Raw genomic sequence first — 16,457 nt, 5'->3', positions numbered from 1 at the left:
GATGGCTCACCGCAATCAAATCGTATGCTTGCGGTAGGGTTTGATCTAAACGCACCTATGGCTAGACGAAGAAAAGAGTGGTGTACAGAAACCAGAATCTTAAGCACAGTATGATCCGCTGAAGAGTAGACGATACAACCATAATCCAAACGAGACCAAACTAAAGAATAATAAAAACGCATCATACATGATCGATCATCGATCAGCTCCCCACTTGGTGCTTCTAAGGACTAGTATACCTAGTGTTATTAACATCTCGCTTTTAACTGTTTTGTGTGTTTGAACCACGTAATATGACTGTGGAAAAATAAACCTAAAAATTTAACGTCAGAAGAGATAGCACTTGCCTTTCCATTGAAAAGAACTTGTGAAGTGAAAGGGTCTCGTAAACGAGAAAAGAGTACACATTTTGTTTTCTCAGGTCAGAAAGTGAAGCCGGTGACCTTGGACCAAGCTTTAAGGGGATATACAACATTCTGTTGTAGTCTCTCAACTGTGGCTGAGTTGAACAGGTCGTGATATAATAATGTTGTATGTATATATATATATATATATATATATATATATGTTGTAGCAAATTCATCAACAAATAGAGAACATGAAACAAGTGGTTGCACACATTTAGTAAATCTGTTGATGGTCAAACTAAATAAGGTGGCACTTAATACAGTCCACATTTTTTTGGATTTTGGGATTTTTGGACACTTTTGGTTCAGTCACTTGCAATCAAAAGGGGAGGTACACAACTATATGTTACAATAGCCCTCAATCAAAAATTTCAACATCCTACGGCTAATCGTTTTTGAATTATACGTGATACATATGTACATAGGTACATACATACGACACGCCGAAACTAGTCAAAATGAATTCAAGGGTGGTCAAAATGGATATTTCCGTTGAAATCTGGAAACCGAAATTTTTCGCGATATCTCCTTTTCTTCGTACAAGGAAGTAAAAATTAAACATATACAGCAATTTAAGTATTTACAATGTACAAGAAATGACCCCGCGTGTAAAACCCAAAGTTTCTTGCTTAAAGAAAAGAAAGAAGAACTTTTATTAATAAAGAAGGAGTAAGGAAGAAAAATATAAAATCTTTAGAACAATCTAAAGAAGCGTTAGTGATAAGAGAAAAATATCTAATAATTGTCAAAGAAGTTGAATTGCATTTCCAAACACAATGGAAGGATTAATTTTACATAACAAATTAGATTTGTATGATTTTTCGATAAACGATAAAAGAAAGTACATAAATGTTAGTGTTTTAATAAAAAAGGAAGAAGAACAAGATTTTGTGGTTTATTATCCTAAAGGACCGTTAAAGCAAAAATAAATAGTCATTGCTATACAAACTGAAATTTTAAGACAAGGTTTCTTTATAATTCCGTATCATCGCAATCTAATTCGGAATTACAAATTTATCTTTGATCTAAAGAAACAGCGTTTTTAAAAATAGAACTAAAGACAGTATAAATTATAAGTACATAAATAAGTTCGAAGTTTTCCAAGATTTAAAGAGCAAGAATTCAAAAACGCGCAAGTGGTTACACAACTTACCCAAAAAAAATTGTAGCACCTTTAGAATGTATGTACCTATGTAGTACTTATCTTAAAATCTTTAGAAGAAGGAAAAGCATTTATTATAATTCTATTAAACCAGTAAAATACAGAGGTAATATACAATTGATGTTTAAAATAAAAAATTTAATTAATTTATTTATTTCTAACTGTTGGTTCGAAAAAGAAATTCTGTAAATTGAAATTTTTATTCTATATCTATACTATTATTTAAAGAGAAATAGGGTTTTTTGTTTGTTCGGGATAACAAAAAACTTCTCAATCAATCGCAATCAAATTTTTACTCATGTCTCTCGGCATAACTGAGAAGGTTTTAAGATATATTTTATCTCGAATATACGAATATATGTATATATATACTCGTATATGCGTGTGAGGCATGCGAGCACCTCGTGGGAGGCTAGACCGATCATCACCATCCACTGGGAACAAACGGATGCCCCTGGGGCGCTGTTTTGGGAGGTGCAATGGGTGCTCTTATAATATCAATATCTCTGCAAACAATCGTTCGATTTTCAAAATTCAAACGGGGTGTTTGTTAGTAGGTAGAAGGCAAAATTTTGCATGGATCAGGTACACTCTCGATATAACAGATCACGGTTATTCGGAAAAGTTATCTAAAAATGAAAAATTATTTATCAAAATGTGTAAATAATTAATCCGCTACGGTGCTGCACTTCTCATTCGGGGCGCTAGGTGGGAAGCCGATAAATTCTCATTCTCCTTTCTCACAGCCAGCCGCTCCCAAGATATTTTTCAGTAGAGATATTTTCAATAGAAGTCTTATTGAAATTGAAAATTCAGTGTCGAAAAACTATTTTTTTTAGGTTTGTAATACAGTATCTTAGTAAATGCGTAAGATTTAGTAACAAAATTCGTAGAGAATTTAACTCTGAGAAAATCAATGTAAATACAGCTTATAAAAAGTAAATAAAAAATCTAAAAAACCGTTTTTTATTGAAGACAAACAGATAAAAAATAGACATAAAATCGTATGATTGTTTCTGTATATACTAAACATTATTTTTGAAGCATTCTTTTTAAACATTCTTTGGTGTACCAGTATTTGCGAATGAAAGGGTCATTTTTAAAGTGTTAGTTTTCTGTTCAACGCCAAGTAAATTATCGTGTTAATGATGAACATCGTGTAATTCAGCATATTCATCGTAGCCCAGGCACTAGTACAAGGTGAATTTCATGTACTACAAACCTAAAAAAAACTTGTTTTTCGACACCGAATTTTGTGTTATACGTTGGATATCTTAAAAACGACTGGAGACAGTTCTGAGACCGTTTTACCTATTTTTCAGCACAAATTATATAAGAAACCACCACCAACTTACTCTCTCCTTAAGCTGGGTCCAAAAAATTACAGTAGGTTTCTTTTTATTAGAACAGAAAACCGGGGAAAATATTTTGCTAGTCGTAACACGAAAACAAAACGTTTCTAGACCTATGTTTATATGATCTTTGTCATTATTTTCACCAGAAGAACGTGTCTTGAAAGTTCCTCCCTTTCTTCGGAGGACGCTCTGTACATATCTGGAACAGGAAATTTCAAACAAAATAAAAGTGTTAAAAACAGATAAAGCTTGTGGTCCAGATAATATCCTGTCTCAGTTGTTAAAATACTAGAACATTTATGTAACCCATTGATATACATCTTCAATTTATATATACTGAAAAAGAAAAAGTATGTATCCTAAAGAATTAAAAACCGCCATAATTGTACCAATTTACAAAAATAAAGGCGAAAAATGTTTTCGAAGTAATTACCAATTATCTTTATCACCTATATTTAATAAAAAAAATTGAAAAATGCCTTTACGACAGATATTCTTTTATAATAAAATGGAAATTTTCTCGAAATCTCAATTTGATTTTAGAGCAAAGTCGAATAAGATGCTATTTCTAAATTAATCTCAAAAATCGATACTAACACGCTTATAGTCTTACTAGATCTCCAAAAAGCATTTGATTCATTCGATTGCTCAATATTATGGATAAACTGGAAAGAATAAGTGTTAGTGGAATTGCTTGGAATTTATTTAATTCTTTTTAAACGAAAAATATTGTAATACTAGAAATTTAAATAATACATCAAAATGGGAAAAATAACCTGCGGAACTCAACAGCGATCCTGTTTAAGCTCATTATTATTTAATATATAATATACTAGAAATTTAAACGGGGAAATTATACTTTTTGCGGACGATACAGCTTTAATTGTTAAAGCAGGCCAGGACTTATTCTCTAAAATAAATGATGATTTAAATATTGGCTTCAAGCCAATAAATTATCTTTAAACATAAGCAATACAAAATATATAAAATTTTCTATTATGACGATAACAGAATTCTAATTCAAATACATAATTATGATTGTGACCTTGACATGAATTGTAGCTACCTAGAAGTTAAAAATATTGACTCCTACAAGTATCTAGGTCGTATAATAGGAAAAAATTTAAGTTTTAAGTTGCATTCAGTAAGTAATTTAAAAAAATAAAATCACACAGAAACGCTTAAGTGTTGCAAAAGAAGAGGTATTTAAAAAATCAATTTATTCTGCTTTCATACAATCTTATCTAGTGTATGCTATTAAAGTATAGGAAAAACATATTTATAGGAATTATTAGAACTGCATAAAACAACTGTAAAATAATTTATAATAGATAAAGTTTTACTAGTAAATAAATTATATAGTATGAAAAGGGGGAACTTAAAACGAAGGAAGATAAGAGAAACTTTTTTAAGCAAAACTATATTAAATTATAGTAAAGTTACCTAATTAAATTTCTAAAGGTAAAAAAAAATCATTAAAATAAAAATTACCAACAAGATAAAGGTTCGTTTTTAAGACGTCAAATGATATTAAAATGTTCCTTATTAAACGTAATCGAACATCTAAAAAACTCAACTAACGTTTCACCTCCTAAATGAAACGTTTATCAAACGTCAAACGAACGTAAATGAATCTTAAAAAAAACATAATCGAAAGTTTAAAAATTGTTGGACGATCTTAATAAATAGTTTATAAATTGTCAGACGTTAATTATTAACCACCTAAAATAATGTGACTACATAAAACCACTTTGTTAACGTAAATTCTTTTTAACTATTCACTAAAATAATATTCTTTAACAGTAAGTTCATGAAAAAAATTAAACAATGTAATTTGACAAAAAGAATTACTATATCCTAATATGGAAAGATGACACGTACTCCTAACCACTTTAGGTGTGTGATATCTAAATTTAGATGTATTCCTATTCTGTATGCAACTTATTTGAAACAAATTCTATTTTATATTTTGTAATTATTTATCAAATAGAAACTTCTCTTCTAAGTAATAATAAACTAACAGAATTTCTCTTCTGACAAAGAGAAAAATTACCTTAAGTTGTCACGTTAAACCAACGCTTAGAAAACTAAATTCTTACACATTTTTTAAATAGAGTCACTCAGAATATAAAAAAATAACATATCGAAATATTCCACTGTTTTTCGGGACCTATAAAAAAATTACTAACACACTTTAAGGTCTTTAATAATTTGGTAAATTAACTTATCAACAGGAATTAATTATTAGAAGCAAACCAATGCTCTATTAAACAAGTACTCATGTTTTATTATACTTTAAATCTGTAGCGTTATATAAAACGCTAATAACAATACACTTAACGGAATAAAAAATCTTGTAATAACTATTATTTATGATTTTTTCAGGTCTGAATACGGTAAGAATCTTTTCTTAGAATCCCTTATGAAATACTTAAGCTCAAATATTATTCCTGTATTATCTTTCCCCCTTATTTTAATAAGTCGATAAGATAGTAAGTACACATTATTCTTGATTTATTACTCGTGCTCGATTCAAGCCTACATATTCTTTCCCCGACTTCTATTCTCACCTGACTTTTAACACAGTTACTGTTTTTATAAAATCTTGGAAATGCAGCCATCGCTTCCTGAAGTTCTGCTTCTTTCTCAGGCTTATCTACCTACGTGAATAAACAAGTTTAATACACATTTATCATTCGTGATCCATTTACAATTATCTCTGCGATTATTTGTCTATCTCTGTTTAGCCAAAGATATCTTTCCCTAAAGTGTATATGGAATTAAGATATTCACGGAGCTCCTTTTGTTTTAAATGAACGTTTTTCTATAATATAACCGCTTCTTATTCGATATTTCTTCACGTAACTCCTGGTTTGGAATTTTTGTCTCGGTTATATTATCACGTATCATAGTACGTGTAAAATATCCTAAATATAACATAAAATGTAAAAATAAATATATATCGTCAACAACTAATTCCCCGTATATTCTGTTTTCAACTATTACACTTAACATGTGAATCTCATTAACTGTAATTTTATCAGAAACTTATATTTCTTCTGTCCCGTCATACAAATGATGAAATATTTTTATATAATATTTTCATTTACAAGTATTTGCGGCACCTTCTCTATCACTCCTGTTTGTACCCTGTTTGTTAGAAAACACTTTTGTTTCAAAATACGTAAATATAGAAAACTATTCTTCAGTAACTTAACACTGCTATGAACATCATTGTATCCATCGTACCGTGCTTTAATTTCAGCCATTTTATCTGGCATTCTAAATTTTTCTGCCCATCTAGAGATCTCTAACGTGAAACCATAATAAAAACTAAACGGATGATTCTGACCAAACGGAAAACTTCGGATATTATTTGCATCCATTGTGGTAAATTCGGACCGCCTTACACAAGCGTTAAGGAAAGCCCTTTCTACATCATTATTAGATTTTAATAAAATGGAAATAAATTTTTTAATGAAATAATCATTTTGTCTATATCCTTTTCAGCATTAAATATTACGTCTTGAATTGTAGAATCTTTCTCGTCTATTAAAACAAGGATCCTTTTTTTGAAACTAATGAAAAGCATTTCGATTAGATATTTCATAAAGTTTATTAAATCAATTTCAGTTTTTCTTGTCGAATAACTCTACGAAAATTACCACGTAATTTTCTAATCTAATTTCTGACAATTCATCACTCTAAGAGGTATTCGTTGTAACTACCTTCGTAAAAACCTTGTACTACTAGTTCGTAAAAACCTTCTAAGAAACGAATGAAATTATCTCCACGAAAGTCTAAAAAGATAACCGGATATTCCCCAAAATGTTTGTTAAAAAATATCTTTATGCACATATAAATACTCACAAACAATCCCTTTTTGTACTTATTATTAAAGATCCTGCAAATATCTGTTCTTTTTCTTGAAATTTTAGTACCGTTCACGAACACTTTCACTTCGCAGAAACGCTTTACCATATCCATTTCGCAAACGGCATGGGGCCCTTATTAGTATTTTCCTATAACAGAAAAAAAAGATTTCGTTATTAACACTGTTTTGTCCACAAACGGAAACGAACCGACAGCCTACTTGAAAGTGCCACATTCGACCTCAAAATTACGCAATTTTCTCCCTACAAACAAAAAAGAAAAGTACAATTCTAAAACTTTATTTTAAACATAGCCTCTAATTTGTTAAATCTGGAAAATACTACAGTATTTTGTCCAAAAACAACATAAAGTTACTCTCTGTTTTTTGTACACTTGATCCGTTTTGATACACTTCAATCTCAGAAAAACACCTTACCATGGCCATATTTATGCTTTTTCCAAAGCGTCTAGGCGTTATTAAAACATTCCATCCATCTGGTACAAAGAAAACCTTTATCATGTTTGTCTTATCGACATGACATGATTTTATAATTCTTTTAAAATCGCTAGTAGCTGTATTTGTATGCACATTCTGCAGAAATTCTACCCTAAAACATACAACAACGAATAAGTGTTTAATTGCGTAAAAAAAAAATCCAAATCAATATCTGGATATTTTGGTACGTTTTCGGTTTACGACCCCCCACTTTTTTCGCATTTTTTCATATAAAAATTACTTAATATAACGTGTTACGTTTTCACTCCCTCTTCCCGTCCGGTGCTGAAACCTAGCGGTGGCTAGGGTGCCCACAGCAAACTATGGTCACCAGACCATCACAACTCTACTTCACAAGCTGCTCCCTCGAGCACTGTACGTAGCGTGTTCTAAACCAGTCTACACTCATATCTGACCCAAGGCGGTGGTTTCCGGATGGACTCTCTCAATTTTTGTTCACATGAACATTACTTTATGTTTTATTTAGCTAATGTTTGCTATCTTTAAAGTTAAGTTATAAGTTACAAGTGTTATGTTACAAAATTATTTTAAACCGCCAAGACGGTGTACAATTAAACAATCCTTTAGTAATCAAAAAGGTGTTGTCTTCATTCATCACCTATGAACATATACAGTCCACCCTCGCTCTAAAATCTACCGCAACGCTGTTGACCAACGGCGTCCCGTCGACGTCGCAACACATGTTTTATAATAATTGATAATAAAACCTTAGGGAAAACACACTAACATGCTGTTTTATACCGGTCATTTCAAACATATTAACATAATTTACATACTAACATATTAGTCAAGGTTTGTCAAGTGAAGTAATAACGGATTGGAAAATGTACCTGAGAGAGATTATGTGCTGATCTTTTATTAAAAAACCCCAAAAAGGTAAGTGGTCCAGGAATTACGATAGAAATAGACGAGTCCTCATTTTCAAAAAGAAAGTACAATAGAGGCAGGAGGATTCTTCCAAATCGGTGGGTATTTGGAGGTTTTTGCAGAGAAATTAGAAATACAATCTAACCAAACTTAACCTACGTTCGATACGTTCGCTAACCTTGTCTAATTGATTATTTAAATAATAAATTCAGTAATTATTGAAATTATCTATTATTTAAATAATCAAAACATTACTGTTAATTAGTCAAGGTTATCGAGCAAAGCGAGCGTAGGTTAAGTTTGGTTAGATTATATTATTTATAATTAATAATGCTTATATTTTTAATATGTAGAATATGTTAATAAGGAGAATGTTTAAAATGACCGGTATAAAACAGCATGTTAGTGTGCTTACTCTAATATTTTTTCAGCAATTATTGTAAAACATGCTAAATAAAACATATTAAATAATTTTTATGTGAAAAAATGCCAAAAAGTGTGGGGGGGGGGTGTAAAACGAAAAAGTACCGATATTTTTATTAACAAGGACAGCTACTACAAATAAATTTTACTCAATATTAATAACAGAAAAGTAGAGTGTGTTTTATCTAAATGAGCTGCTCTCAGAAAACCTCCTAAATTGTTAATTGCCTTTAGATCCAGAATTAAAAATGAGACATTCTAACATTATAAAACTGCATTAATACTTCTCGAATTAGTGATTTTTTTTTGCCACTGCGTTTTTTTTATTTAGACTAAACAATGAGAAAACTTTTATTTCTTCATTCACAAAAATAAAATCTAACGCTTCCATAAAATATATGTTACAACTTATATAAAATTATAGGCCCTACATTGTATACGTAAATGAAAAGTTACTTTTACACTACTGTCCAAAAAGAAGGGTAACGTATTTAGGGTGTTGTATGGTTGTTCAACCGTAGCAGCTCATCGGTGGAATCGATTTAGATGTGTGACCCCGTGGTGAAATCCTTATGTTGCCAGGAGTGCCATAAGCTTTATAAATAAATAAATGTAATATGTTTAAAAAACAATATGATTTTTTGACAGGCTTTGTGTTTGACCATGTAAGCATGTTCTTTTTTCTTCCTCTTATAAATGTGTGTATGTGTTTATTCCTCCATAGCAACTCAACGGTTGAACCGATTTATATGTATGACCCTCCACTGGAATCCTTATGTTACCGGGAGTGTCATAGGCTAAATTAATATGTATGTGTGTATATATTTATAAATTTAACAAATTTAAAAAATGTTATATTAATACAAAATCGGCACCCGCGCGCTCTTTAATTATTCTACATTAATAATCCTATATTAAAGAGCAATGTTTTTTTTGTAGTAGTCGTGTTTTTTTATTTTAATATTTATCTCTTGTTTATCCTATTTTTTATCTTAGAAAGTATAGTTTTATCTTCTGCATATTCTAACCGTAAAATTAAATTTGTCTGAATTAAAAAATTCAAATATAAATTCAATACTAAAAAAGTTGTTTGTAATGTTGAATTTATATTTAAATGCTATATTATATATATATAATATATAATATATAATATATATATATATAATATATATAATGCTACATTATATATATATGTGTAGCAGTTATATTTTTTTTTAAATACTCAAAAGATTTATAAAAATTATTCTTCATTCTCATGCAGGAAACATCTGATCAGTAAAACATAAACAATTTTCAATTCGAAATTCCATAGTAAGCTGTCATTAACAAAAAGATTTACAAATTGTCAGTCCCGCACAATTCAGTAAATAATGGGAAATACGTATTATTACTAGAAAATTTATTGTATTTTCAATTAAACTGCAAGAAAAATTCATTTTTTACCAAGAGAAAAGGTTATAAAGAAGAATAAAGGTTTAAAAATATAAGATTAGGAAAAATTTATGAAAATTAAACATCGTTCAAAATTGAGTAATTAACATTTTCAATACAAATTTTAAATGAGAGATTTTTAGCAGATTAAAAGCCAATAACAAAGTTTTAATAATTTCCTGGCATTGGATGTTTATTCTTATTCAGTGGAAAAATAATACATGAAAAAAGATATCTAAGAAATGTTTTTTTGGGGTGGAGGTAATTTATGATGAAGTTTTACAAAATTGTTTAATTAAAAAAAAAATTTTTAATGCAAAATTATGTTTTTTTCTGCTACCCCACCAACTTCTTTTCAAGATTTTTTTTGATTTTTCTACCTTTACTTGGAAGAAATTTAAAAAAATTTCCACTGATAAATTTACAACCAATAAAAAGTTACCTAAGATTCTTTTGTAAATGAGGTGAATTATGATAAAATTTTATTGTAATATTATTCTAAAAAAAGTTTAGAAAAGTCAAAAAAGTTACAAAAAATTCCAAAAGTCGATATTTTTAAACTTGGATCGGCTCTCCCATTCATAATGTTGCCCCAAAGTATTTTTTGAGGTCATTTGCATTACTATATCTAATAAATCTAGGAAGAAATAAAAAAATTACATTAAAAAATAAGCAATAAATAAATATAGTTTTTCGATTTTTGGGGAAGGAGGAATTTTGGGGCAAACCTTTTTTTAACGATGATAAGATAAGCAACTTTTTACTTAAAAACAATATTTTTACAACTTTTTTCCGATTTATTCAATCTATTTGGTTTATTTTTATAGAAAATAATTTTATAAGATTATCTTAAGTAGAAAATCGTAGAGCCTCTTTAGAATAAATGATGACGTAAGATAAAGATAGGATGTCTTTAAACTAATAATCTTCAAGATGTTTAGTTTTTTTATTTATATTGTATAATTAATTATACAATGATCTGGTAATACATCGGCAATAATTCCAAATAGCTACTGTAAATAAATAATTTTTGTAACATTTTAGTGAATAAAAACATTTCCAAATCGAGGACTACGGAGAGGTTTAATTTTAATACAAATGTACTTTTCAATAATCAGAGCGATTTGAAAACTAGAATACATCCCAAAAATTAAATGAACGAACTGATCAGATTCTCTTAAATGTAAAACAAGAACAGGGATTATGACCTAAATTGAATTTCGTTACCGTAAATTTGCTTACTCCACTATATACACAACTGCTTCAGTTAAAAAAAAAAGAAAAAAATCGGTAAATTTTCATTTATAAAGCGATTTCATAAAATTGAAGTTGTATTCATAGTTAACCAAGGCCAAATCTCTTATACTTAAAACTTTTATAGTTACAGAAATTGAAAAGATGGAAAAACGATTTAATTATTAAGTAGTCAACTAGTGTTATCCAAAATTATTGTTTAATTAAGTAAAAAGGTGTATTTATGTTATACAAAAGAGAAGAAAGAACTAAGTAAATTTGCTAGCTCTAAACCGAAGTAAAAATTATAAAGTTTCTTTTCTATTCTGAAAAAGAATGACATTTTAAAAATTTTATGTAAACCTTCAACCCTGAATTCCCGGATCGAAAAGACCTAAACAGATGACATCAGTGTTAAGATCTCCGTGACTACAGCTCCATACTAATTATATCAAACCGAATTTGCTAACTTTCAAGATCCTTCGTTAAACAAGAGTATAATATACGATTATACAATGTTCCATACAGTTCTAAAATGTTTTGAACCTTTGGTTAAAAATGAACGAAAGTACAATTTTTTACACTTTTATTTACTAGGATTTATGACGTGTTACTTCCAGTCAACGTAAACATTTAACATTATGGGGATAAACAAAATCTTATGCAGAATATATTTTAATTTATTTATGCAAGATTATTCTTTAAAATATTATGCAAGATTATGTTCCTTTAAAATTGATTATGTTTTTGCATTAATGCATCTTCTTAATTCCATTCATTCCCACTTATTAGTTATGAAAAATAAAAAAAAGCAGATGCGGACACCACATGACGCCTTGTACGCCTATTAAATTCCTTACATACATTTTTTTTAAAAATAAAAAGTACATAAAATTTTATTTTAATAAATTGTAATATTTTTTCATACTTTCTTTATTGTTATTGAAGCATTAAAATTGTACTTTTTTTAAATCAGAGATTAATAATTATTAATAAATAAATATATTTAAATTTTTAAAAAAAGTTTAAAAAAGAAGATGAAGTAGGATTCGAACCGATGGGCCTTCCCCTTGAAAGATCCAAACATTTAAAAACTTTATTTGGCTGTAACTCCGGAACAAATAAAAATAAGTACCACTTATGATATATCGTTGAAAAGCTCTCAATGAGGGCTTATTACTGCAGCTAAGAAAAAGCCCAGAATCCAAATGTTTTGGATTTAGGACTCTTTTGGTCCAGTCGATTGCAAACAAAAGGGGAGGTGTACAAATAGACGTTACAACAGTCCTAATCTAAAATTTCATTACTCTTCGGCTATCGTTTTTGAGTTACGCGAGATACACACGTACGTACAGATGTCACGCCGAAACTAGTCAAAATGGACTCAGGGATGGTCAAAATGGATATTTCAGTTGAAATTTAAAAACCAAAATTTTTCGTGATCACAATACTTCCTTTACTTCGTACAAGGAAGTAAAAAGAATGCCGCCCATTCAATCACATCTATAGAAATAATTAGAATAAATTTTATGATTTTTAGATAACAATTCTTAATCATTATCTGAAAGCCTTCAATCAAAATTCAAAAATGAAGTTTTCTGAAAAGAGTTATTTAAACTTTTTCACTTTTATTTAAATATTTCATTAAAATACACTCCCAGAGAGTAAATAATAAAAATCGTTTCCCACTAATTGAGAGGGAGAAAGACCCGATTGAAATTTCAAAAGGTTTTTATGAAAAATATTTAAAAAATCAAAGTTCTACATAAGGAGAGTGGAATTCCCGTTTTCCACTTTAAATCAAAAAGAAAACTTCCAAGAAAAGTGTTTCAAATTTTTTTTTCGTACGGCAAATGTTTTGCTAGAACGCATTCTGAAAAAGTATTTTAAAGTATACAATTCTTTATTAAAAGGGGAATGGGTGAAATTTTTGTCCTATTTGATTTTATTTAATGGAAATTTTTGTAGCGTTTGAAAAACACCATGCCTAACCGGCTATTCACATACTGGACCCCCGGATAAAAGGCAGAGACACTATCACTCCGCCACGGAAGTCGACGTAAAAAAATCCTGGTTACAGATTGAAGTATAGTATAATGTGTCCCAACAAAAAGGAGCGTTACTTTATACAATCTGCTCTTTCTTACGACTATGTCGCATATTAAGCATCCGGGGTACAAGAGAAACCGGTCAGATTTGATTTCTTTGAAAAATAATGTTTATTAGACAGCCAGTTCCCGCGATGAACAGAATGAAAGTGTAATTTACAGGATCGAATATCACCCGCACTTTGATAGACTCGGCATGCTGCTAATACGCACTGTATATTTAATACAGAAAAAAAGCACCAAGAAACCACTTACGTTTCACTTTTCCTAGTAAACCTGGCACGGAATGATTGCTAATCTTAAGAATGGCTAAACCATTTTGGGGAGTGATTTTGTTCAATATAAGATATTTATTTGGAAAGCGCAACCTGAGTAAATAAATGCCAAAGAATCTATTTTTATCAAGAGGGAAACCCCCTCTACTTGAAAATATTACAAGCGCAGACAAAGATTTTGATCTTGTAAATTATTATTGTCCAATTAAAATAAATTCATTCGACAAGTTTGGCTGAAATTAAACATTTTTAGATCAAACGAAATCCCATACAAATGTGTAAATTGAGATAATAGAGTTTTACTTCAATTTTGCATATAACTAAGAATTTGAAAATAAAAATACCTCTTAATAATATGTATTAGGCAAAACTTTAATAATACCTACACTATGAAAGTAGCGGTCGCTTGGAAAATGATATTATTCCCTATCTATCAAAAATGTAAAACAATACAATCTTTCATTAAATCTTTCGCATCTACAGAACTAACAGCCCGATTTTGATAAAAAAAAAACAACATACTACCTTATAAATGTTTCAGCAGGAACTATACACTAATCTGTATCATGGGGTAAATTAATCGGGGACACAGAATATCGTTACGAAAAAAAATAAACACTCTTAATTTATAATTTGTGAACGTGTCGTTCAACCAATTATGGATTTTCTTGAAAAATTTACTTCCAAATCTTTGTCAAAGTAGTCTAAGAAAAATTTATTAACACAACATTGCTATGAAGAATGAACATTGAGGACTGCTGTTGTGACCATTGTTTATTGTTTTCTTGTGAACAATAAAATTATCTATTAATATAGAAACATCAAATCTAGATAGTTAGATAGATAAAATAAATCTCTGTTATCTATTTGATGAAATATCAAAATAAAATTCAATCTATTTTATAAATTATATTTACGACAACTAACAGTTATAGTTTGCAAAACATGATTTAGTCACAAACTCAAAATATTATTAACAGAAAAAATGCTGCTGTGAAGTGGAAATTACTCGTTTATGCTTTATAGCTGATTCCCGGATGTGGAATACCCTGAAAAATTTTCACCTAAAACCTTCCTTAAAATGAAATAAATGAAGAGATAAAAAATGATTAAAATCAGCCCAGCGGTTCCTGAGTTTTAAGCGTACATATACACATACAAATACATGGATATTGTGATTTATGTATAAAGAAAACGGAACATTTTTTTCAGATAGAAAGGGATTGTATTAATTCTTACCACTTTTATATTAACTCGCTCTTAGACTATGCATGTGAGATTCATAGTACGGAACCTTTCAATTGAATTTTGAAGCACTTCCGCTTATCCATTCGCTCTGAAACTTGCATACAGGTGTTTTCTTGATGAAAACACATTTTAGCATTTTCAAGTCAATAAGATGCGTTAATCAATGAAAAAATGCCCTTTGAACTTATGCAACCTCGTTTACATGCATCTTAGTGAAAGAAATATCCGTTTGTTTAAAAAATACATAAAAAGAAACTTTTTAAAAGCAACTCTTACATGAAATACAGTAAAAAGTAGGAAAAAAGATGTAAAAAATATTTTAAAACACCACTCTTAAATTAAACGCACTAAAAGATAAAAAATAATTTTAGGACGGTATCTCAGAATGGATTTGATAACAAGCTTTGATGCTGATATGTAAAATTATGTGAAAGTCATAGCCTCAAATTAAAAATTTAATGTCTATGCCAATTTTTTCATGTGCCTAAAGAGTGGGGACCAAAGATGTGTAATTTGATATGAGCTTCCCACTCTTTAGGCACCACGCATAAGAAAAAATTGGCAAAAACATCAAATTTTTAATTTGAAGCTATGACTTACACAAAATCTTACATATCAGCATCATAGCTTATTGTCAAATCCATTCTGATGTACCGTCCTAAAATTATTTTTTACTTTTTAATGCGTTTAATTTAAGAGTAGTGTTTTAAAAATTTTTTTTACATATATTTTATTTCTAATTTTCCATTACATAACCAACTTTTCCTACAGTTATAAAACACATGTAAGAGCCCAATGTAAGTCAAACGCATAGTCGCTATCTTTGAAAGATGAACTTTCGTTACATAGTCTCCAGATTAACATAAAAAAGTGAAACTTATAGAGCGGAGTACGTTTCAGTATTGTTGGAATATTAAGTTCAATAGCGTAGTATTGAACGTAAAAAAGGAAACTGTACTGATGAAAAAGAATTCAATAGTAACTTCTCTTAAAATGTCTGGTACGAAAATAAGTATTTCTTTGGAATAGAACAATTTTCAAAAGTAACTTGTGCATAATGTCGGTTTAACTACCCCGTTTTCGATTATGGAAATTAACAATTCTCATCTTATTTTAAAATAGACTTATTTTGTGTAATTTTAATCTATTATAAACAAATTAAGATTCTGAGTACTTATTTTAATTGAGCTATTGAAAATAAGCACTGTTTACAAGGAAACCTGTGAATAAATAAACAGCGCGTAATGAAATTTATTTTTTGGTATAATTATCATCATTATTCTACTGATTAGAACAAGATGTCAAAGCTCACCGCGCATTATATTTGAATAATGCAGACCATTATGAAAAACAATTTAGTCTTGAAGTAAACATCGTTTTAATGGTTCCATTAAATCTTCTGTCAGAAAGCTTTGTTACGTTAAACAAGAGGAAGTTTAATTACAATACTGCCATCGTCTTGGGTTACATATAGATAACATTCTCCCAGTGATTATCGAATGAACGGAGTACTATACAACTGGATTAGTTATTTTAAAAATATACACTTCTCGTTTCA

The 16,457-nt window shown here is 29.4% G+C and overlaps 1 protein-coding gene across 1 annotated transcript in view; it reads right to left on the bottom strand.

Moving 5' to 3' along the window:
• Nucleotides 1-6,645: 6,645 nt before the first annotated feature.
• Atac2 (Ada2a-containing complex component 2) overlaps nucleotides 6,646-16,457 on the bottom strand; it is a 58,251-nt gene continuing 48,439 nt past the window's right edge. Inside the window, exon 8 of the mRNA XM_075360963.1 lies at nucleotides 6,646-6,946. Coding sequence (XP_075217078.1) covers nucleotides 6,899-6,946 — 48 coding nt within the window. The 3' untranslated portion in view covers nucleotides 6,646-6,898. The remainder of the gene's footprint in view (nucleotides 6,947-16,457) is intronic.

This window comes from Lycorma delicatula, chromosome 3 (assembly GCF_047948215.1).
Source record: "Lycorma delicatula isolate Av1 chromosome 3, ASM4794821v1, whole genome shotgun sequence".
Taxonomy (NCBI): Eukaryota; Metazoa; Arthropoda; class Insecta; order Hemiptera; family Fulgoridae; genus Lycorma; species Lycorma delicatula.
This window is presented reverse-complemented; position numbering and strand designations above follow the sequence as displayed.